Source organism: Motacilla alba, chromosome 21 (genome assembly GCF_015832195.1).
Source record: "Motacilla alba alba isolate MOTALB_02 chromosome 21, Motacilla_alba_V1.0_pri, whole genome shotgun sequence".
Lineage (NCBI taxonomy): Eukaryota > Metazoa > Chordata > Aves > Passeriformes > Motacillidae > Motacilla > Motacilla alba.
The window spans coordinates 788,071-812,943 of NC_052036.1; the positions used below are offsets into that span (position 1 = coordinate 788,071).

A 24,873-nucleotide genomic window follows, 5' to 3' on the forward strand; every position below is an offset into this window, starting at 1 on the left:
TGAAAACTTATCTGGTTTTATTTTTTAAAGAAAAATATTCCTCTTTAAACACAAAGCATGAACTAAAAACCTCCGAGGAACAGCTTCTCCTTCCTTGGAGCATGTTAACTGAACTGTACAGTGACAGAGCTCCGCAGAGGACGCACACATACAACATACAGTCTTTCTTTCACAGGAAAGAAGGTTTAGGACTTGAAATTGTCCTCCTCACCCTCTCTAGATGCCCATTCAATCAAAAAATACTCTGTACCTTACTCCCACCCCAGAACACAGTGATGATAATTTCTGGATGCAACATATATTAAAAAAAAAAAAAAAAAAAAAAAAAACAAAAGAGCCAAATTGGCCCATTCTAGCCTTTTAACAAATGTCTGTGAGAGAGGTTAAGACCATTGTTATTTCCAGGAATGGTGCTTGCTTGGAAGAAAAATATAGCAGCATCCACAGGCAACAGAAGCCCTTCAGTCCAGCTGCCCTGTTACAAGGAACCCAGCCAGTTCAGCAGGGGTTTACAGATGCTCCCAGCACCCAGGAAGAGGGAGTGGGAATTGAACATTCACAGGCCTCATCTGTTGCTTGAGCAAACAGCCTAAAATTCAGTGAATCTGGCACCTACACATGCCAGCAATGAGGTTCCCCCCCCAGTGACCAATTTAATGTCTAAGATTTTATGTTAAAAGGTGTGATAAACTTCAGAAACCAGCAACTCATTCTACCCACTCCCTCTATCCCATCAAATAGATATGTGCATAATATTTGTCACATCTGCCACTCCCCAGACTGCAGAACTGGAACCAGACTCCAAAATACAAATTCTTTCTAATTCACAACAGCAGAATCATCTAAAGTATCTGCAAGGTCTCAGAACGTGCCTAACAAGCCCATAGCCAAAGAAAAAGTACCTGGACATTTTCAATGGAAAGTAGGAAATGGAAAAGGTCTGAAAATAAATCTCATTTATACTCGACCTGGTCGTTAATTGTTGGTATTATTAAGTCACGTTCAGATCTTTATCAGGCCATTTTTTAAAGATCTTTCCCACTCCATACACTCCAACAGTTTTTACAGTAGGAAAAGTATTAGAAAAATAAAATCTCCCCCCTGAAGAACACTGTATGAAGATCAACATCATCAGTCACAGATATTTTTACAGGGGACCAGATAAACTTCTGCTTCCTGCAAACCAGCTTTGTACAGAAAAGAGCAGCAAGATAGACACAGTATCTACGAGCTAGATTAAGGCCAACAATATAAAGACAAACATGGGCTCAGATCTTCTGAAATGAAGAAACCTTGCAAATGTTTTTGTACATCTGCATGCACACACACACACACACACACTCTCACACACGCTCGTGTGTTCCTCAAGCAAAGGCTTCACAACCGTGAGAGCACCACGGGAGAGAGTTCTAGCACCAGAATGAAAAACTTCCCTCTTCAGCAACAAACCCCAAAGTCTCTCTATTGCTTTGGACAAGGTCACCAAACCCCCTTCCCAGAGTTTGAGGGAGCAGCCACAGGAGCGCAGCCACAGGTTACAGAGTCCCTGCTCCGAGCGCGGCTGGGAGGATTTGTGTGGAGATGCTGCAGCTCCCGGGCTGCTGCAGAGGAGGAGAAGGGTGGTATTGCAATCTGGTCGAGTGTGGCGGTGAAACTCAGCGCAGGCTGGGAGGTGGAAGTGGGAGGTTTGCATACACGAAGTCACAGTGCACATCTGCCGGGTGACGAGGACAAGCAAAGCCACAAAGGCATCTTCTGGCAGCTTGTCTCTGTGCAGGAGGCCTCTAGGCAGGACAAGGATCCGTGAAGGGCATGTCACACACTGCACCAGAACATCGTCAGACCCAGAGAGCAGAGGCTTAAAGAGAAGCTTGGCAGCTGCTGCTCTGCCATCATCCTGCCTGTACCCGTGCTCGGGTGAGCGTGCAAAGTCTATAAAAGGGACAAAAATCTCTTTACAACAGGTCATGGGTCCGGTTTGGCTACAAGGAACAGCTCATGCAGGTTCATGCTTTGTGCTGCAGGTCTCTCCTGGCTCTGGGCTGTTGTCCAGGAGGGGCTGGCTGTGCAGCCCTGCACAGTGCAGGCCTGGCCTCCCCGAGGCACAGCAGGGACCAGTCTCACCCACAGGGAGGGCGGGAGCAGCAGCTGGAAGTGGGCAGCTCAAACCATGCAGGGAGACTCGGAAAGCATAGAGACAGTCATTTTTTCAGTGCTTGAATCAGCAGCAGCAAGCACACACATGCTGCTCGGGGTCCGGCTCCCGTGGTCCACCAAGCGAGGCTGGGAAGGAACTCAAGTGAAACATGCAACAAAAAAACCAAAGGGAAAGGAAGGGTGATCATCACTGCGAGGCGGGGCTCAGCCCAGAGCAGAGAACGGTCAGCAGCACATACACCTTGTTCTGTGCACATGCAGGAACACAAGAGAGGAACAGCAGCCAGCTGGAAGGGAGGGAAAGACACAGGAAACACCAAGTCAGGATGCAAACACAGGGCAGTGGGGTGGGGCAGTGAAATCTGAGGTAAAAGGAGCCCAAAGGAAGAGACAACAGAAAAACTCTTAATAGATCTGAGTCCTGCTTCAGGAAATACACAGTTAATGCCAGACAACTCTCTTCTCACCAGGTTTTTTCATACGCCGGTAAATCTTCTCTCTGCACTTGGTTTTTGGGAACCAAAACATCAAGATCAGGATTTCCTTTTTTTCTCTAAGATGCACTAAATGATTCTGAGTGTTCAGCACAATGCTCTAAATGGCCCCTGAATTCTAAGCAATGCTAAAGACTTACCCAAAAGCAGAAACACCCAAATTACAAACTGCTTTTGAAAACCTACTACTTTCCTTGGGCTAGGAAAGAAGAACCTATCCAGAAGGCTGAATTGTCCAGAAGCAGGTTTGGCATTTCTCACTGAGAGCACCCGGGCATTTTACTAAGTAAGAAATCTCTTAAACAGTTACTTAGCAAATCCCAACATCAGACTGAGGTGCCAGGTTTCTGGATAGATGTATACAATCACACAGCTCCCCACCCACCTCTAACAGAACAGATTTGTGCGATTTACAGCAAGAGCAGGCCCTGCCACTCACTGCTTCAGTGAAAACTCCAGCAGAGCTGTGAGCTGCAGCCCTTTGTGGTGCAAATCACACTGGGATCCTTTCTTTTACCACGTCAGAGTAACGCGGTCCATGCCTGCTGGGCAAAGCAGAGCAGGGGCTTGCAGGCTCTGATGCAGCACAGGAGTCTGTCTGGGGGCTGTGCAGCCACAGGGCTGGCTGGACAGGCACACACAGGGGGCTGAGAGCCAGCATGGCCACAATGGAACTGGTGAAAGCGGCCTCGGGGCCAGGCCCAGCTGGAAGCACAAGGACATCTAAGATGCAAGAACATGACAGAGCAGCCAAGGTCACCCATGTGCTTAGGCAAGCTTAAGGCAACTAAAGAAAGTTCACTGACAATTTAGAGGAGAATGCCAGAGAGAAGAGAGAAGAGGAACCACTGAGCAGAGCCTGGGGATGCTGTTCCAGTAGCCAAAGCCCAGCACCAGCTACTAAGCCATCCCTCTTCTTCAGCTCATTTGTTCTGACTCTCCCCATTTTACCAGCACCATCAGCACGAGGTCAGTATGTCAGAAAGAGGAGCTGGGGGTGGGTTCCTAAAAACGCAGCTCACACATTTTCAGGCTTGTGTCTCAGGTCAGTTCTTTTGAAAGGAAGTGTGTGGGCCGTTGGACTGGCCTCCTGCTTTGAGCTGGGAATGCTGCCTGCCATCTCCAGGGACAGTCCTGGGATATCTTCTACCTGGAAGGGATGGCAGCAGCTGCCCGGGTTCCTTTTCATGCCAGTTGAGTGTACAGTAGTTTTTTAATGAACAGCATGCACCGGTGGCCTGGCCTTGGCCATGAAGCCATGGTTGAGTTGCTCTCAGCTCCTCAGGACCAGGTGGAACCGGAGAGAGAGGGAGTGTTGGCACACGTCAGCGCAGGCTCCTGTAGACATAGGCTGATGTGAAGACAGCATTGAGGGTCAGGCTCACGGCCAGCAGGCCCCGGAGGGCAGAGGTACCAAAGCGACCTTGGCAGAAGGGGAGAACACAGAGAATAAAAGGGAATAGTATTAAGAGATGTTAAAAAACGGATAAGTAAAAGTGAACACGTGTTGTACATGTTGTTGCCATGTACTGTTTCTCTCTGGCCAGTGTTTCAGCACAAGCAGAAATTGCTGAAGTACTTTTCCTGTCAGGAAGCACTTTTGTTGCTGAAGCACTTCTTCCTGTCAGGAAAGACTCCACTGCTGTCTTTTAGCTCTATTTTCATCTCATCTCATGCTCCTGAAACCTGCATCCCCACCCCTCTTCTTCTGTCTTGGTTTAGCACTTTGTCAGTGCTCTTCAGACAGTGCAAACAACAGGAACAGTGCAAAGAACAGGAATTTGTTAGGAACTTAGAATAGCAGGCAGAAGGTCCATTTTGCAACTACTTGTTAATTTGATTTCCAGGAAAGAACTCAGCTACCCTCACAGAAATGCTCACAGGTGCAGGAAGCAGTCACCATCCTGGTACTCACCCCTCCAGCCTGCCAGATCCTCCCCTTTGGTAGTTGTGTCTACCACACAGGTAGACGAGTGCGACGAGTGATCCTCCTTTCTGATGGAATTATCACTGCAAATACTCCCCCCTTCCACAGCACACCTCATATCTGCAAGGAGAAAAAGACAGCAAAGTTCACCGCCCGCGTTTCTCCTGGAGGCTCCCCATCCTCTGCAGGGCTGTGCCTGCCAGCCAGCTGCTTCCCACAGACAGCCTGCGGGCGGGCAGCGCGGCGTACCGGGCACGGCCGGGCTCCGCCGGGGCAAGCCGGGCAGCTCGGGGCCCAGGGCGTTGCTGTCGGGCTGGGGGTGCTCCTCGGAGCCGCTCGGGGCCAGCAGGGCCTCGCCCTGCGCCGGGAACAGCAGCAGCTTCTGTCCCTGCAGGTTGAGGCGCGCGGGGCTGATGAGCGGGCGGCGGAAGCGCAGCGAGCCCGAGCTGGAGGTCACCGAGCCGGCCACCGAGGGCGCCGGGGACGGCAGGCGGGACGGGGCACGGCTGCCCGCCAGCAGGGAGAAGGGATCTGCAACAGAAACACCCGCCGTGATTACAGATCCTCTGGGCAGAGAGAGACAGAGCTCTCCCTGGGCTTTAAAAGCTGCGAGAGACTTGAAGAATTCAAAATTATTATTTCTCTTTCTGTAAACATTGTTTGTAGATATGGTTCTCCAGAGTGGGCTATTCATAGTTCACCAAGCGTGAGAGATTCCTAAAAGCCAATCAAGTTTCAAGTCCACCATTATTTCTATAAAAACTGTAATTTTAATAATAAAGTGTCTTTTTCATACCTTCTAATGATGGAGTCTCTGCATCACCTTTAGCTGTCCCCAACACCCCTTTGGTAATAACACCCCATGGACAAAACCACCAGGTATCATCCCACTGCAACAGGCACAGCTCTCTTTAACAGTACTACAAGGAAAAGGAATGGGAGTTGCAAATGTCCACCAATGTGCCTTGTACTAAAATTCGTTATTTATTTGAGTCCCCACACTGCAAAACACAGAGAAATCCCACAAGTACCTCAGCACACTCAGGATTGACTCAGGAATCGGGTGAGCATTCAGGAGCCTGGGGAGCTTTGTCTCAGCTCAGCTGTGTCCATCCAGGAGAGCACAATCCATTTTGCAGGTGAATGAACTGCACTGGCACATCCCCCAGAGCGGCTGAGGAGGTGCACTGGGAGCAGGAGGCTCGCAGGGGCCCGGGGTGTGACTGTCTCTGCAGCAGCACAAACAGCCCAGGGACCCGTGGGGGCCAGAAGGGCAGCAGACAGGTCACAGAGCAGCCAAACTAGCTGCACTCTGCTGGGAAAGCTACAAAAGAGCTGCCCTGGCAGCAGCTGAAGTCTCCTGTCCAAGCAGGCTCAACTCTGCTCTAATCAGCAAAGGGCTCCTTGTTTTGTCTCACTGATGTCACCCAGAGCTCTCCCAGGGAGAACATCCAACACACACAGCACCTGACTTTAACACCGCCCCACTTCCAGCTGGGACTCTCCCTGCAGCATTTCTAGCAGCAAAATGGATATTTTCACCGGAATGCGAGCAGGGAGGAAAGAATTCAACCAGACCACGTGTTTCAACCCACTCAGTGCAAATCCTGCAGAGATTGCTGCTCTGGAAGGCCTGGAGCAGTACCTGATGTAGGGGATTCCTTGGACTGCGATGACTGCGAGGCCGGCCGGCTTCCACTGAACAAGTAGCCAGAATCTAAAAGCAAAAACGAAACAATTTGAACCCAGCTGGCTCAGCTGCTGCCAAACCCCAAACCCTAATGCTCTGTGCCACAGGAGCAGCCCTCCCTGAACAGGACTATAATGTGAGGCTCCAGAGCCATTCCCTCTGGGCCAGCCCCTGCACACACCTGGATCCCTCCCAGGCCATCTCCTCCTGAAGCACTGCAGTGCTATTCCCTCTGGGACAGTGCCCTGCACACTCCCTGGATCCCTCCCTGCTCATTTTCCCTGCAGCACTGCAGCCCCAGCCCCCCTGAGCCAGCCCCAGCCCTCAGCTGGATCCCTCCCAGCCCGTTTTCCCTGCAGCACTGCAGCCCCAGCCCCTGCCCTCACCTGCCCGGGCCAGCGAGGGGATGGTGCCCAGCGAGAGCGCCCTGTTGAGACGGCCGGGAAGAGAGGACGAGGCAGTTCTGCGTGGGGACCTGAAGAGCTGCTGGTTTGTCAGGTGGAGGATACTGGGTGGTGTTGGGACAAACAGAGACGTGGCAGGTGAAGGGAAGGCTGTGCCAGGGCTGCTGGGAAAGACAGTAATGGAGTCCCCAGAGAGGTACCTGCAAAGGACACGCATGACAGACACTTAGCAACGAGAAATCCCAGCGACTGCCTCTCTCAGGCTTGCAGAACACTTGTTTTCTTACCAGGTTTAGACTAATTTTTCAGTGGAGGAGTGCTGAAGTTTTATGGGAATGTTCCTACACTTTGGGAAAAGAACTGCCCAACCTTACTTAAATGATTGTGCACCAAGCTGTCCCACAATACAGGGTGGAACAGTTCAGGAACACCAGTGGAAATACCCTGGATGAGGAAATTACCCAGAGAATGCTTTAAGAAGTCCAGATGTTAAAATACAGGAATTTTGTATTCTTTTTAACAATTGAATGAAAGTACATGAAAGAAAGTCTAGAATATGAACCAGAATATCTGTTCCTCTGTAAGACTTTTTTAGTTAGAAACAGTTAACAGAACTGTCAAATAAATCACCACAAAGAACTGAGTATGAAGTGCACGTGTTTTTAAATGGAGATATCTGACTTAGCAGATACAATATTTGGAGGCTTAATCTCACTTCTGATGGAAACAGAGAGAGATGAGAGCAGCAGCATGGTTACATGGCTTTTCTTCTGTCAGAGGAAAGCCAGGAGTAAATCAGAGGGTGAAGAAAATCTCAGCCTTGCACCGTGGGGTGATTTATGCACGTGTCATTCTATGCTGGAGATAAAAGAGGTGGTGCAGCAATACCATGCCATGCTAACTTTAGAGCGAAGATTACAATTTAAAGTATCTTATAAACTACTTATCTGCTAGTAGGAGGCAGCCATCACCAATCCTGAGCAGCTTAATGAGGCTGAACAGGTGAGCCAAGCAGGGTGCTGGTGCAGGACGTGCCTCTAACAGCAGCCAGGGATGTGCTGGTCTTGCAGCCCCAATGGCCCAACCTCCCCAGGCTCCAGAGGACCTGCCAAGGGGGTCCTGCTGTGCCCCCACGGGGAGCCTCCGAGCACCCCCACACATCTACCCCACCACACACACAGATGGATGTGCCCAGCTCAGCTTCGTAAGAGGAAATGAATGGGAAAGGGAATTAGAAGTGCAGCTTAGGACTGATATGAATCACAGGAGAAAGAGTGATACCTACCCCTCACCGTGCCATGGCTGTGGAGAGCATCACCTGTGAGCTACACAGTTCTTTTGTCCTAACTTTGCACCTTCTGTGTCTTTGGCTAAAGGATACAACTTTCCACAGCTCCTTGCTGCAGCAGAAAACAGCTCAACTGGTTTATTAGCCTTTGGAAGGCTTTCATTTAATGGGCTGGAAGCTATTACAGTAATTTCTCACTCATAACCACAGTCCTGGGACTGTAACTGTTTTGGATCAGGCCTGCAATGGCTCTGCTGCTCAACAGCCCCACTGCTCAACCTCACCCAGCTAGTGCAGCCACATCCTCAGGGCAGTGAGGAATCATTTGTCTTGAACCATCCAGAAAAGGAACTAGCAAAGAGGAGCTGAAGGATTTTAAGTATAGCTTATTAATGCCTTAGGACTGAATCCTGACCAAAGTGTGTCCTAAACACTGATCTGTTCTAACAAATTCCTGCTAAGTGTGCAAAATCCTGTTCTCTGCACTCTTTAGTGTTTGCCACTGCCATGTCAAGAGGATGCTGCTAAAAGCTCTCATGGGAATGTGCTTCATGCCTGAGAATGGGCAGCTGAACTAAAACTTCTTCCAGAAGCAGATAAAAAAAAGGTGACGAGATCAAGAGGATCAAAAGGCAGGAAGCAAGCCCATCACAGCCTGGGATGGAGCACTGCAGCTGTGCCTTTGCTCCAAGCCATTTGTCACGCGGTAACAGTGGCTCTGGCAACAGTCAAAAAAGCAACATAAAAAAAAAAGAAGGGAAAAAAAAGGCTCTGGAGTCAGACAGTTTGTGGAAATAGTCAAGGCCCGGAAGCCGTTTATTTCAGAACTTGATATTGTGAACATCAAAAGCTGGGTATCTTAATTAGTGTTTACAATGATCACAATGCTACTAGACAGTCGGGCACAAGTCTGCTACACAGATACTTTAAAAATAAATAAATAGAAGGTTAAAGAAGGGTATTACATGGCACAGGACTGTACACGGTCCTGAAGAAACACCTCCTGCCAGGAGAGCCTCCCCTGCTCTGTCCCTCTCATCCACAGACACCACCAGAGGCGTGTGCCTTTTAAATTCACATTTTACCAGAGATGCTGCATCAGCCCTGCACAGAGAGACACGGGAGGGCACGGGGCAGGCCAGGCTGCAGATGGAGCCACTCCTCTATCAGACAATTCAGCCCATGAAGAAAGGAGGTGAGGTGCAGCCACAGGCAGGCAGCTTGGGGGATGCGCCCTGCCCTGGCAGCTGGGGAGCCCAGTGTCAGCCAGGGGTGAAGTATTTCCTCTGGACTCAATGTCCCCACGTACAGCAGGCACCTCTCTCCCCGGGGGGCAGAGCAGGTCCCTGTCACCCCGGGAGCGGGTTACTGGCTGGGGAGCAGCACACTGTGCCCTGACACTGCTCTGCTGCACCTCCCCACTCAGGGCCACTGCCTCCTGTCCGACTCACAGAACCACGAGTGAAGAGCAGCACAGGAGTGAAAAACAGGCACAAGGACCAGGGAGACTAGTGCTAGAATGGGCACAGCTCTCAGACACATCAATACTCTCATATGTGGCTCAGAGAGCTAGAAAGGTCAGCTGCCAAGAGTAAGAATCCTTGTCTCTTGCCTGTTGTCCTGCTTTGGGTGAAAAAGGAGGGTTGAATTAGAGCTGCACTAAGACCTTCTACAGTACAGATGCTTGGCACCAATTGTGCCTTTCCCCCACAGCTGGGGGCACAAAGTGGGGAGGTGTGTGTGGGTACGCACATCCTATGCCTACACAAATCCAGACTTTTCTGGCATGCCAAAAACGCCCAGGGCTCCTCCTCCTGCCTGTGCACTCAAGAGCTTTGGTCCCAAACGAGGCTTTACAGGGGAGGACTTCAGGACTGAGTACTGTCCCTTTCCCTGGAGAGCACCTGCCATGGCTCCAAGAGCCAAGTGTCCTTGCAGGTGACAGCACACCTGGGAGGAACTGGCAGGCTGCATGTGACAGCACACAATTTCAACAGCATCTCTGAAAACCAAAGCAAAGCCATATAGCACAGCTCCCTTCACCTTTCATGAGTGCAGTCGGTCTGGAGCAATTATCTGGCTATTAATTATATTGATTTTTATAAGAGCATAAATACTTTGTCCACATTACATCAATACATACTTCCTATAGTGTCTAAGCATGATTATTAGCTTCACATAATTTCAGCACACTTGAAAAATATTCATAAAGCCAAAATAATAAGCCACTACACCATTTTTATATTCCCACACGTTCTCACCCTTTGACACACCCAAGCTCACTAGGGCATGCAAAGCATGGATGTAGGAAAGGAGGAGTTTAGAGAAAGGAAAGAGCTGGGTATAAATACAGAGTATTGAGATTGGTAAAGGGCCACAAGGCGTCAGTTTGCATGCACTGATGTCACTGAGGGCCTCAGGAAGAGCAGAAGCAGCAGCAGCAGAGATGCTGACTCGGTTGCTACCTCTGGGCTCTCCCTGCAGAGCCTGCAGGGTTGCTCAGAAATGTTAGCCCAAGAGTCCTCCTGTGCCCTGCCACGCTCGGTGGTGGCACAGGAAGGACAGAAGCGCTGGCCTGGCAGACACACGGGCACTGCTGCAGCCACGTGCCACCAAGCAAAGCAACACAGTGTTGTCCCAAATCTTGTCCAGGGAAAGGCACTTCATGAACCCACACTGGCCTCTATAAGTCTGGCTCTGCTGGGCAGGGTACAAGATTTTGAGGTGGCACATCAGCCACGGCCACTGAGGGTCAGAGCCAGGCACTTGGGGATGGAGCAGATTTGATTTCAAGTGACACTAACAATCCCTCAGCACCTCAGCTCTGTTCTGCTGTTACCATCCCCTGGTCCAGACACATGGTTAGTATGAAAAAGCAGCACCTTGAATTAGGGGCTTTTGGGCTAAAACCCTCTAATATTGTTAAGATATTCACATGCTCTGGCCTGCATGGCTGAGAGAATCCTCAGGCAACAAAACTGCACCTGGAGACCACCATGTGCTCCTCTGTGGCCTGAAGTAAGAGCCCAGCTAAGGGAAAACAGAAGCTCGAAGCAGTGACCAAGAGGTTCTGGATGATTTTGTGTCAGCTGTGGTTGTCAGTTACCAAGCCTTCGTTAGCTCTTATCCCACCCAGCAGGAGGAAATGTGCGACACAAAATAGCACCTCAGCTGCACAGACAGCACCACTGTGCAGCTAAACACACATTTTCTCCTGCTGGACTCACTGTGGGGCAAGCAATCATGCAGTTAGACGATGTACTCAGATATCTGCATCTAGATGACATATCTAACTGCTGAGTGAAAAATGCAAAGCACCTTCCATACAGAACTATGGCGTGCAGAGTCTGCAACAGCCTGTCTGGCTTTGAAATCAGCTAAGAACAGTCTCAGCAAAGGCAGGAGTGGTTTGACTATCTTTTTTTTCACTGTCAGCAGCAGAATGCTGCTAACTCACAACTTCTCTGCAGGGCTCCTTGTCTGAGACACAACTGGGACAGACTGAATGCTACAGTTTATAAATCAGAACACCTCTGGACAAAACCCACCCTTCTCCTTTCTTCCCTTACCCCTAAAGATCCATCATCCTCCACCATCAGCAAAAGCATGTGAGACAAGGAGAAAGAAAGGAGGCTGTCAGCATCAGAGTCTCTAAAACATCAAAAATTCAATTGCTGCAAGTTTGGTTTTGAGGCTCTGAGGTTGTTGTTTTTAGAGGCAGCAGCACAGACATGCTGAGGCACCGAGAAGTGGGGAAAACAGGCTGACACCTGAGCAACAACAAAAGCTTCTTTGGCATTAAACGAACCCCACTTCAATATGTACTCTGTTATTCTGTTTCACCTTTGAAATTTTCCCAATGACAAGCACAAAAGTTCTTCAATTGTAAGTTGTGAACAAAGCACCACAGAGATCAGTTGTACAGCTTGGCCATAAAACAAAGTAGCTCACTGATGTTCTGACATATAAATTAGTGCAACTAGTAAACAGACTTCATTTGTATTAATCTGCATAAAGTGAAGACAAACGGATGTCACTTGCAGTTAACATATCTCCCACATTAAGAGACTTTAAACTCAGTATAGATTTGCACTTGCTGTGCAAACAGAGCTAAAACATTCCTTAACAGGATTATTCAGGCTTCACAGTGTAAATCCTCTCCTTCCCACAGTTCTAGCAACTGCCTGTTCCCAACATTTAGTGTGCATCCTCCCCACCCCATCCCATCCCAGCACAGGGAAAAAGATAACCAGAGAAAAGAACAGGCATGGTAAACCAACGTAACATTTAAGAGCAAAAACATCACAAAAGGTGCCTGACCCCAGGGAGCTTGAGGAGGAGTCAAGTTTGAGTAGAAAGAAAAAACCAAGGTGCTCCTAAAAAGGGAGGAAAACAGGTACTTAGAAGGGATAGGAGATGATAGGAGCTCCTGAAAACAACACATCTGAAGAGGCTGCCAGCTGTCTTTAGAAGTTGCCACTGAGAGTTTCCTTACTACTGGGCAAGAGAATTTGGATGGATACATTTCATTGTTATTAATAAAAGGGCATTGCTGACAGAAATCAGGCACGACATTACCATGACCATTCCCATCGAGTTTGTCAGCTTCTCATACCCCTCTCAGTATATCCTTCACATATGAGCTTCCTCCCATTCCTTGGACACATCTCACAGGAGAACAGCAAGAGGAACTTCCAATCCAAATCGTACAGGTAAGTGCAGAAGACAATCACAGCTAAAAGTCTTTTCTTACATGTACTTTATGAGGAGAATTTAGAAGTCCTGAAGCAGGAAGAAGGGAGGAATTAGAAAAAAAGTCCAGATGCCTTATTTCACTTAATGGCCATAACAGCTCAAGGTTTCCCATGCCTGTGAGCTGGAAGACAAATATTTTGGGTCAGGACTGATGGGTGATGGGAACGTGGAAGATGGCACCAGGCTTTGCAGGTGCAGGATTCCTCTTGTGGGTAAGCAAGTAAACAACCCTCAGCATCATTCACAAGCACCAGAATGGAGCCAGGTTCTGTGAGCTTGGAGGTGGATATTGCAGTTAACTGAAGGCACCAGAAAAAGATTCCAAAGGAGAGGCCAGGTGGGCAGCAGGTCTGTGTGCCACGCCCTTGCTAAGTTACAGGCACACAGCCAGGAGCTGCACCTTCCCATGACTCAGCCTGGCTCATTGTTAACTGACTCCAGAGCTTTTGGCAGTGCTACCTGTATGCCTTCACAATGAACAGCAGTTCGAGGAACAGTAAGTATGAACAGCTAGGAAATAGCTTTTGTTTCCTTCAAAAAAGCTCCTCTAATTTCACCAGCATCTGCAGCACCCAGTAGTGTCTGCATTTTTCAGCAGGAGCTGCAGATACTTCACAGTGAGAGCTCCACTCTGATTATTTTACAGTTTATGCACTGGAGGATCACTAGACCAAATTAACTTATATCAGACTGTCAGGGTGGTGAGTTCCACCGCGCTATTCTGAACAGAAGAAAATAGCAGATGTTCTGTAAAAGTGCTATTTCCTCTTGAAAAACCAAAGTCCATAAGAGAAACTCAGTGGAGTGCCTTTCAAACAACCGTGCAGGATAATCAGACTGCTTATCCTAAGAGGCCCCAACAAGTTAATCCTAAAAAACCCAAACAGCTGGAAGCTCCTTCCTCCCCACACAGTAATACCCAGCCACCCCAGCTTTCAGCAGAGGAGTGCCAGGCACTCAACTCCAAGTCACAATTTCCTGTGAGTCACAATTTCACTCTTTTTTCAGCAGTATTAGCACAATGCCAGACTGCAAAAAGAACCCCTGCAAGTAACCCAAAAAATCCACCTCTGCTGCCATGCAGTCCCACGGCAGAGCTCCCACCCCTTCCTACAGCACACCCTTCCAATGTGTGCTCTCAGCATGAACACTGACCGAGCAGTGAGGTGCAGTGAGAGCTGACCAGATATCACAGCACGAGCCTGTCAGTCCCACACTTCTCTTTCTAAGGCTACAGGAGTGGAGGAACAGAGGCATTTTTATCCAGTTGTGCTTATACACAGATGTTGCTCGGGAGCAGGTGGGTAAAAAAACCCAAAGAAAACTGTCACTGAAAGCAACAACCACTGGTAGATCTGAAAATTTAACCTCAAACAGCTGCATACTTTCAGGTATTAAGACACCCTGAGCTACATGACTTTTTAAAGCACCTTTTTGAATAAATTACTGAAGTTTCAGTCAAAAGCACTTAAGGACTCTTCTCCATTTGAAGCAGGAGCCAGGAGAAGGGCAGAGCGAGAGAGGGTGCAGGTAGGTGATGCTACACAGTGGAAGGCAAGAAGAACCAGGTTATGGGCTCTGTGTGGTCCCCTCCTCGCGTGCCTGGGCAGCACAGCACGTGTTAACAAGGACTCCAAATCCAGAGGCAAGTTCCCATCAGTTCCAAATTAAAATGACCAGCACCATCAGGACAGTGAAGGTGGCCCGGGCACCAGGGTGGATCAGGGCAGAGGGTTCCTCTGTGAGTGGCTAAGGATGGAGAGGCAGTGAGAAGAACCAGGAGGACAGGAGGAGCCAGAATCTCTTTGGCTGGAGGAGCAGAATGGGGAGGAGGCTGCATTTATGGAGCAGTTTGTGAGGCAGCTGCTGGAAGAACTGACTTTGGGGAAGCTGGATATTTGTACTGCTGACGTAGGATGCAGGAGGAAGGGAGAATGGAGGCAGCACGAGTAGCTTCCATGGCTAGCAGTGGAAATGCTAGCACAGTGGTAAGCAAGGATGGGGAAAAAATTTTATATATATATATATATATATATATATACACATATACTATGTGCATATATAAATATATATATTTTTTAAAAAAGGAAGAAGAGATCTTCACTGCTTATCTAACTTTAAAAAAGAGACACAGAGGAAGGGAAAACAACAAGAGGAGAGAGAAGCACCAGTCGCAAAGAGTTCACAAGGCTTTTTTCCTGCTTCCCCCAGCGTCACTGCTCTGGCTCTGACCTTCGGGGCCGCAGTCTCCGCTGGCCCGTTGCCTTCCGCGTGGCCACGGCTGCCGTGAAGCCCACCAGGCAGCACAGGGACGTGGTGCCAAACTTGGCCGTGTCCAGCCAGCTGGGTGTGTCTGCCTTCAGGTACCGCTCGGCCAGGTGCAGGCTCATCACCACCAACCACAGCACCGAGGCAAAGGCGTCGATTCGCCGGAGCCTGCCACGGGACAAGAAACCAAACAGGACGTCAAACACTCTGAACACCCTCCAAACAGGACCTCAAACACCCCCGAACACCCTCCAAACAGGACCTCAAACACCCCCGAACACCCTCCAAACAGGACCTCAAACACCCCCGAACACCCTCCAAACAGGAATTCAAACACCCCCGAACACCCTCCAAACAGGACCTCAAACACCCCCGAACACCCTGGTCCCGAGCAGGGGAGGGAAGGTGGGGAAGGAACCCAGCCCTCTGACTGCAGCACATTGCTGCTGGGCAAGTGTCTGTGCAGATCAGGTCCATTTCTAGCAGAGCTGCACAGGCAGCTCTTCATTCACAGTAATTCAAGCTTAAATGGAATGAATCAAGGCATGCAGTACTACACGGAAAGTGTTTACCCCTGGCCCACAGCACTACAGAGCTGCCACCAAAGCAGCCTGAGTGAGACAGAAGCCCAGTGCACCCACCTGATGCGCCCAGCCAGGAACATGGCCAGCAGGCAGGTGAAGAGCCCCAGCACAGCCACTGCCATCTGGTGATTCTTGCCGTAGGCCCACGCCACGCTCAGGTTCTCCAGCAGGTGCTCCGGGAGCAGGCGGAGCAGCTCCCGCCAGCCCCGGCCCGAGCCACTGTCACTGCCACTGTCACTGTCACCGCCTGCACGGGGGCTCTCGCCAGTCCTGTTCCACATGGACGCGGGGCCAGAGGGGACAGGGACAGCTGTGCTGAGGGAGAAGGGGTCGCCTGACCCGTACAAGGCCATCAGAACCAGGAACGCACAGCTGAGGAAGGCCAGGAACCGCAGAAGTATCACCTGAGCTGGTGTGGTGATGGAAGTGGAAGAGGAGGATGAACACAGATTCTGCAGAGGAAGGGAGAAACAGCTTGTCAGAAGCTGAATGAACTGCAGCAAGGTTTTGAAATGGCGCTGTATGAAACACTTCCAGACTGTATGGTTTACTGGACTGCTCTACTCAGGTCCTTCCAAGTCTCTGTACTGGGCTCACACCACATGGGATTATTGTAGACTAGCAAGGAGCAATGGCAGAGACATGAGCAGAAGCCAAGGTCAGGCAGGGCAGTGAAACAAGGAGAAGGTCATAATTCAATTCTCATTGTTCTTTTTTTTTTTTCCCCTTGTGCTCTGTAATTTCCTGCACTGCGCTCATAAATTGGCTTCCCTACCTCCCCTTCTCTGCCTGTCCCATTATTTTCCTTCCACTCTATCATTACATCAGACTTACCTTCTGGCAACCGTGCTGAGTGACACCAGCAAGAGGAAAACCCCAAACTAACACTACAAGCATCTATGGCAACCCTCCTGTGCTCTTCCAAACTGCAGCCACGCACCCAAACCCCCAGGGCTGGAGAGCCCCAGGCTGCTGCCTCCCTTCGCCAGCTGCAGACGCAGGTGGGGTGGCAGGGCAGTGTCCCTGTCCCTGCCCTCCCTGAGGTGTCCCCACGTACCTGGCTGTAGCTCTTGTCCGTCTCGCGGCGCCTGAAGTGGTGGCTGAGCAGCAGCGCCCGCAGCTGCCGGTTCTGGTGCTTTATGTAGTACTCCACAGCAGCCTGGCACGGGCGGCACAGCTTGTAGGTCTGCTCCAGGTGGTGCTTGTACACCTCAATCTCCTCATCGTACTTGCCCTGGACAGAGAACAGCAGGGGAAAACCGGTGAGAAGCACAGGTGCCTCACCAGTTGCCGTGTTTGCTGTTGACAGAAGGGAAAAGCATGACCCCATCTCACAGGGACAGCTCCCTGAATGCCAGGCACAGAGCCAGCCTCACAAAGAGCTGACCCAGCCTCCATGTCCCAGAAGGGATGGCACCAAAGAGCCCTGGAGAAGGCTGCTGTGGCCCAACATCAGGATGTTCAATTTCTGTGCCCGATTTTGATGTCTTTGTTGAGATCTTATGAATTCCACATAGCTGAGACAAGTAACTAGAATTGCTCTTCCTCTCCTGAAATGAGGGGACACAAAATACCTGTGGCTCCTTCACTCCAGGCTCATCCCTCCCTGGAGCAGCCAGCCCAGCTGTCACTGACAGCCTTACCCAAGCACACCAGATAACACAGTCCCAGGTTTCTCAGCTGGCACAGGCACTGCAGCTCACTGAAGGCTTTAAAGGGGCCAAGGCTGGCAGTACGTGAGCAACTGGATAGGTCTGGCAAGAAGCAGGGACTAGAAATAAAGCTGAGAAAAGGGCACCAGCCAAAGATATTCTCTTTAAGCGGGATCAAATGTCAGTCTGTTCTCCAGGAATCACTCTGATTAAACTCATTATAATTACACAAAGCAGACTGGATTAGGCAAGCCGGAGGATGGACTCATCACACTACAGCACAGTCTAACCCTAAGGCTTGACCATGGTTGAAAGCCAAGGAGTGCAGCACTAAATTCTCTGCACAAAACTTTAGGGAGCCATAAAACCGTGAAGGAGAAACCCCATTATCCCATCCTCCACGCATATTAAATAATGGGAAGGCCAAGAAGTTGCTCAGCAGGAAATCCTGTTGCTGTAGCTGCAAAGTCCCTTTGCCCTCCTAAGCACAGGTGCCTAACCAGGGGAATTGTGTCTGCACAGGATTCCTCTCCCACTTCACTTGTAAATGCAGAGCAGCACAGCCAGGGCCTCAGGAAAACCTAATCTGTTACAGCTTCATGTTAGCTAGTGGGCTGTTGTGCCTCTCAGGTCCCATAAACTCAGCCATGGGAAGTACTGGAGGTGTAAGATGAGCTCAGAAATATCTTGGGCTCAAGCTTCAGTTTCCAGTGCTCGTCTAGAACAGGGGAACATTCCAGCTTTGAAGTAGAATTAGGTAAATTTACAACACTAATCACTGAACTTCTCTGCACTGGAGTGCCACAGAGTGCTTCAGGAGACTGCTGGAACATCATTCCACAGCACACTGAAAAACTGCTCTCTCTCCTGCTTACTAGGCTGCAGCATGGAACAAACAGAGCAGGAATAGCAGACACGTGGACAGGAATGCCTTGGACAAACATCCTCCAGTGACAGCAGCCCCTAAGAACACTCACCTCCTCCCTTGGTGAGAACGAAGCCAGCTGTTTGATTTTCATGGTTTGATGGTTGTTGCATTTCTTGCAGAGCAGAATTTGGCTGCTCACCCACTGCTGTGGTTTGGCAGGGTCACAGAAAGTTGGACTGCCCGACACAACGTGGTTAAGGTGTTCCATGTACTGGGCAGGGATGGGCTTATTGTAATCTCCATTCTGACAAAAGGCAGGGGGAAAAGCAAACATTCAATCATAAAATCAAAGCTAGGTTGACAGTAAGATTGTCTAAGCTCTGTCAGCAGCTCTGCATTTCATTAGCATTCACCCATGTAACAAAATAAATAAATAAATAAATAAAAAGAGAGACAAAATGCTTCAAATCTTCCCCCCACCTCCACTGTCCTGCACACCTATCTCGAGTAGCTGGTAGAGCTGGATTTCAGCTCAAGACAGGCTTTGCTATTCAACAGAATACAAAACCAGAGAAGAATAGTTTCATACAGTAAAATAAGTATTCTTAAAGAGATGTGCCAAGGCCACTTTTGCTCTTTAAAGCAAGACAGGAACATTTGTCTCGATCTCTCTAGCCAGCACACCCCAGCACAGTGGATTCCTTCTCCAAGCTGAGGTGCTGAGCTCCCGGGTGCCCAGCACAGCTGTCCACTCCCCTGCACTGCAGCTGCACCAGGCTACCTGAGGCTCCCCAGGGCACGTCCCAGCCTCCCCTGTAGCCCCTGGAAGCCCCCTGCACCTCCTGGAAGCCCCCCGTACCTCCTGGAAGCCCCCATACCTCCTGGAAGCCCCCATACCTCCTGGAAGCCCCCTGTAGCCCCTGGAAGCCCCCTGCACCTCCTGGAAGCCCCCTGCACCTCCTGGAAGCCCCCATACCTCCTGGAAGCCCCCTGTAGCCCCTGGAAGCCCCCTGTAGCCCCTGGAAGCCCCCCAATACCTCCTGGAAGCCCCCCAATACCTCCTGGAAGCCCCCCAATACCTCCTGGAAGCCCCCGTACCTCCTGGAAGCCGTTGTACTGCTCGCAGTTGGGGCAGTCCCAGCAGTTGCGGTTCCCGTAGGGCACCACCGTGTCCTGATTGCAGAACCAGCAGTTCACCGTCACGTGCGTGGGCTTCTTCCTGGGGGGAGAACAAACAGCTCAGGCAGGAGCCCTGGGCTCAGCTGATGGAGAGGAAAGCAGTGGCTTTCCAACGGTGAAATGCAGGAGAACAGCCAATCTTCCCATTCCGTGTGCTCGATGCTGTGACTTGGAGTAGTCCTTTTAGCAAAGAAAAGGCAGAATGCTAAACAGAAATAAATTCTGCTTGACAATCATCCCTCTGTTCTAGTACCACGGGCATGCCAGACCTTCAATAACAACCGTGTGATTTACCCACTTCACTGTTTTTCAGGGGCATATCTGGGGGTACTCTCCATAATCAGCAGTGCTATTCCATGAGAAGCTGCAGCAGAACTGATGCTTAATACACAGGATTCCAGGAGAAGGAAGTCAGGAGCCACGAGAGCTGCCTGTGAGGTGCTCAGAAACCCAGGAAATGGGCATCCCCTGCTTTTACGTACTAGAACTGAAGGGATAAAGACTAATGACCTTGATCCATGAGCCCCTTGTTTTCTGAAGCAATCCTGTTGAAACAACAGCCAGTGCAGACAAACAGCTGTGACCTGGCCCCACCAAAACACGTTGTGACAGATGTGTGAGCTCAGAACTCCAGCGGCCTGCCCCCTGAGCCTGCCTGCTGGAAAAGCTCTGCACTTGCCTCAAAACTCAGTGCAGTGCCCAAGAGCAGCTCCCTGGCAGGCCGAGGCTCCAGAGCCCAGCTGTCTGGGTTTGTCAGGACCAGTCCCGGTCACACTTGCACGGGAGGGCAGCTGCCCAGGACAGAGCTGCTATGGCAGCTATGCAGACAGATGGACCCAGCTGCCACCAGCCCGGCTCCACCAGGGAAGAACTGTGTGGCTCAGATCTGTGTGGCTCCACTGCAGCAGCGGAGAGGGACACAGAGCAGGGGAGCAAACAGCAGTAGCCAAAGTGCTGCCAGCACAGAGCGACTTCTCCCAGCTCTAGAGAATGTTCTGTGCTGCTGAAAGATCTGAGTGCTGCAGAAGTGCTGTCTGGCACCCTGCAATCAAACAGCCAGGTGGGCTCTTCTCTCTCAGCCATCGCCTCTGCAGCTGGATCGCCACAATTAACATTTTTCCCACTCACATCTCCATACACCAGGCCTTGAAACTCGGTTCATAAAACATCAAACCCTCAAGCAATATCTGAGCCTCCTGTTTAGGCACTAACAATGAGGATATGCTTGAAATGAAGCACTGAAAAGTCAGAATGTACAGAGGATTCCCCGCCAGATGCTGAAAGAAAATGGCTGGAGCTACTAGGAAGACAGATTCTCATCTCAAAATAGATGCAAACACCCACACCCCCCTTTAAAATGAATATTCCCTGCTCAACTTTCTTCACTGCCAAGGGGGCTCAACTGATTGGGGTTAAAAATATCACTGCTAAACCTAAGAGGCAAAAAAAACCCCCCAAACCAGCCCAGAGTTTAAAGCAGACAAATCTGGGTCGATAGTCTGAGTTATCCACGAGCTGCCACTGTCCAAAAGCCAAGCACATGTCAAAACAGCCAGATGAAGGATGGGCAGCAGCACCTGCTGTGTTAGTCCAATCTCACTGGCACAAATACAACCCACGGGCTTCAACCAGCAGCACACAGACCCTGCAGCTCCTGGGCACAGCCTGAACTCCACCCTCTGAAGGAGGTTACTGCCCAGGTACTGCCACCATCCCTTCCTCTGGCACCCACAGAGACCCCTCAGCCTCTACCCACCCCCAGGCTCTAAATTCCACCACTTGACAGAGGCAACAGCACTAATTTCAAGGACGACAGAAGTGGAAAGCACAGGTGAAGAAATGAATAAAGCAGTCCTGCTATAAAGGAAAACCCATCAGGGCCAAGGCCTACCTGAGAACTCGCTAATATCAGAGACCAAACCCTCATGTACTCGAGGCATCTCCACCCTTTTCCAAACTGGATTTCATTTCTTGCTCTTGAGGCTCAGGAAGTACTACCAAGGATTAAATAGCAGCACTTCATTTGCAATATATGCAAAACAAATGGCTAAGTCTTGGATTATTTAGGATAAAAGGCAATAATACTTCCTTCTGTGAAGCTATAATCTGTTGCCATAGAAATAGGTGCAAAAAATCCCAAATTCCCAATCTGGTGGATCCAAAAAGAAGAACAAGGGGAGAAAAAGGTTGTTTAGGCAAGAACAGGGAGGTTGGGTGCTAATTTTCTAGTAATTGGGCAGGACTGAAAAAAACAACAAACAAGTTCTGCATTTGGAAAGACTCTCAAATACAGATTTAACTACTCTGGAGCTATATTTACCTTGACTGAATTCAGGCAGCAGCTGAGGGCAGTGTGCTAAAGCACACGCTGCTTCCAAAGTCAGATCCAGGTACGAGGCTGCCAACACAAATCGAGCCTTTACCATGTGCCCAATCCCTTGCAAATCAAAAGGCAAATCATCCCTGAGCAGTTTCTAATCCAGCACTGTACTAACCTGAACCAGCTCCACAGCCCAGAGAACCTCCCTGCACACTAAACTAGAACCTGAGCAGCAAGAAGTGATTGAGTTACTGCAGGCACAGAGAGACTCCACTCACAGCTCCCTGTGCAACCTGCACACCCAGCCGAGCTCAGAACATATTCCCAGGCTTGGACAAATTGTTGTGCAGGTAGAAGACATTTGCTTAAGACGAAATTGAGGGGGAAATACCTGCAGTAAACTCAGTTATGACATCAACAGCTAAATGTCTGACATTGCTCAGTTAATGTGACACCCTGCTCCTTTGTGAGAAGCTGCTGGGTTCCTTTATTTTGCCCAGAAAAATCAGGCTGCAGCTCTGCAGGTCCCATTGACTGGTTAGCAACTAGCTTGTGTCTGTCATGTAACACAAGGAGGAACTCAGGCTCCTTCCCAGCACTCTTCACTTCTCATTTATACACACATTTAGGGTCATGCTGAAGTCCATGCTTCTAATGGATCGCCAGAACAACAGTCTGCCTTGGTAAGTGCTGGCAGTAATAAACTGGATTTGTAAATATTTTTATTTACATCTGTTCCCCACCCTCTTTAAGTCACAAGATGAAAATGTTTATTTTTCTGTGGTCTTGAAAGAGACACTGGTGGATGTGCAGCTCTTTGCTGGGTTACCAAGGATTAGAAGAAAAACCCAATTCTCTATTAAAAGCATTTAAAGCAGCAGTCTTCATTCTGGCACAAGTGGATTTCAAAGCAATTACCCAAATGGCTATGCCAGCACATCTGAACAGGAAGGACACTGCAAGAGGAGCTGTTTTGCACAGGTCAGTTCTGACCAAGCCACGTCTGGTGGCAGCTGGACACAGCAAGTGCTGGCACACCTGGGTCCAGAGCTCAGCTCCCTGGCAGGAAACTCCTGGGTGGCACAGAGCAGCTTGTGCCCACGCCTGTCACCTGTCAGTAGAGGGGTCTGTCAGGGCAGCCCCAACGCTAAACCCATTTTCCAGCGCAAGAAAAACACATCACAGCTGCCCAGAATCCAGCAGGTGAGCCATAACACAGCTGCACTTGCTGAAGTAGCAGCTGTAGACACGATTTGGCCACAAGAGCAGATTTCTGGCACAGTGGTGTAAGTTACAGCAGCCTGTCCTCCCCCAAGAGGCAGACTGATGTCCTCTCAGCCAGGAAAAAGGTGCCCAGTGGACTCAGGCAGGGACACCCAGTGACAACCACCACCTCTGTTCATATCTGCACATCAAATCTTTTATCTCCTTGATAAACAAAAGGCAAAGGCAGCATCATGTCTATGTCTCATATCACCTCTGTGCCCCTTATTAAGCTATCCTCCTTGACTATGGAAGATGCATTAAGCCAAGGCAGAATAAGAAATCTGGAAGTTTCAGGATATACTGAGAAACTCAAACACATAGCTTCAAAGAATTATCAAGGTCACCTGGAAGAATTTACCGGCGGCCTTCAAGGACTTGGGAAGAAATGCTTTCCATTCCAGAGACCTTTTGATGAACCTGAGCAGAACAAATCCACTCTCCTCCCTCTAAAGGCATGCTAGCCTCAACTGGGTCAAAGAAATCTTGCCTGCTTCACTGAGATTGCTTGAGGCCACTTGGATTTCTTGGCTACCCTAAATATGTCAGGGAAAGGCTAGGTCTTGTGTTCGGACTAATGTGCCATTGATCACTGATACGGTTAAATAAACAGCAAATGCTTTAGAGCAAACCCTAGGCATTGCATCGAGGATGCAGGAATACGCTTCTCTTGCAGAGCATTAACTGGAAGTGAACCTTAACACAGGGAGCCCTTGGGACTGGCTTGTCTCCAATAGAAGCACTTAATAGATGAGCAGGCTGCAAAGTCTATTGCTGCTACAGAGACTGAAATCCTCATATTCCACACCTCCCTACATTCCTTTCATGCTATGCCAGATTAGAATCTGTCAAATTAAGCTTTTCTCCTTTCATGAGATCTGCATCCTGACATCTTTCCTGATGCTTTACAAACCTGGCTTTCAATTGCTCTGAATTTGTTCTAAGGTCAGGAACGTTCTGTGCAATTAAGAAACAAGTAACCAAAGAATTCTGGTCCCTAATCAATAATTCTGACTGGTATAGAATCTCCCCTAGTTCTAGCACTGTGCTAACAGCGTTGTTAATTCACGAACCCGTTCCTCAGCTACCCACCCTTCACCCCACACCCCACACCAGCCAAAGGTGCAGGATCTTCCCTTTCCCTGCCTCAAAGACGTGGGGAAAGAAGCAGGGGAGAGCGCCACGGGCCAGAGCCGCGTTCCCCGCGGTGCGCCCGGGCAGCGCTGGCCGCGGGGATGCTGAGCCCGGCACACAAAGCCCTTCCCGGCCGGGAACCACGCTCCCCGCCGCCCTCCCTCGCCGCCCAGCCGCCCGGGGCCGGGCCGGGCCGTGCCGGGGCCTGCGGGAGCTGCTGCCAGCCCGCCCGGGCCCGGGCCCCGCGTGGCGCCTTCCCGCCGCCGCGGGCCGCATCCCGCCGCGGCCCGGCCTCCCTCCTCCTTCCTTCCTTCCTTCCTTCCTTCCTCCCGTCCGTGCTTCCCTCCCTCGCTGCCCGTGCCCGCGGGCCGTACCTCCGCGCGATGCGGTAGAGCAGCAGCCCCGCGGCCGCGGCGCAGGCGGCGGCGCCCAGCCCGGCTCCGTCCATGCCGCCGCCGCCGCCGCCGCGCTGCCCCGGCGCTGGCGGAGCCGCTTTGTAGGGGCGCGGCCGCCCCCCGGCCCGCCCCTCGGCCCGCGGGGGCGGCCGTGACTCACGGCGGGGCCGGAGTCGTGCGGCGGGGCTGCCGTGACTCAGCGCCGCAAAGGCCGAGATCGTGGCGGCGGGGGCGGCCCGGGCCCGGCCGTGAGGGGGCGGCCCGGGGAGGTCGTGCCTGGCCCGGCGTGCCTGGCCCGGCGCCCGGCGCGCTCGGGGGGCATCGCTTCTGCTAAATTTAGCCGCGGCGCTGTCCGTGTGACAGCGGGGACGGGCCCAGGGAAGGGCGGCCGCCGCAGCGCGGCACGGCACGGCACGGGCTCCGCTGGAGGGGCACAGCCCAGCCCCGGCCTGCACAGGCACCCCAAAATCCTGCCCTGCACAGGCACCCCAGAAT

General features: G+C 50.7%; 1 protein-coding gene across 2 annotated transcripts; it reads right to left on the reverse strand.

Annotated features, from left to right (window-relative positions):
• On the reverse strand, positions 1 to 24,821 carry TMEM201 (transmembrane protein 201). 2 transcript variants are annotated; one of them, XM_038159634.1, is made up of 12 exons: positions 24,358 to 24,821; positions 21,587 to 21,664; positions 19,186 to 19,306; positions 18,197 to 18,391; positions 16,625 to 16,801; positions 15,625 to 16,019; positions 14,948 to 15,151; positions 6,655 to 6,872; positions 6,224 to 6,295; positions 4,828 to 5,109; positions 4,567 to 4,698; positions 1 to 4,074 (listed from the first exon to the last, which is right to left on the reverse strand). In XM_038159634.1, exons 4-12 carry the CDS (start codon positions 18,353 to 18,355, stop codon positions 3,977 to 3,979), a joined length of 1,737 nt encoding a protein of 578 aa, XP_038015562.1. In that variant the 5' UTR covers positions 18,356 to 18,391; positions 19,186 to 19,306; positions 21,587 to 21,664; positions 24,358 to 24,821; the 3' UTR covers positions 1 to 3,976. The 2 variants fall into 2 exon arrangements, with proteins under 2 accessions (XP_038015562.1, XP_038015561.1); XM_038159633.1 differs by lacking the exon at positions 21,587 to 21,664 and having other exon boundaries at positions 24,358 to 24,817.
• Between the last annotated feature and the right edge of the window lie 52 nt (positions 24,822 to 24,873).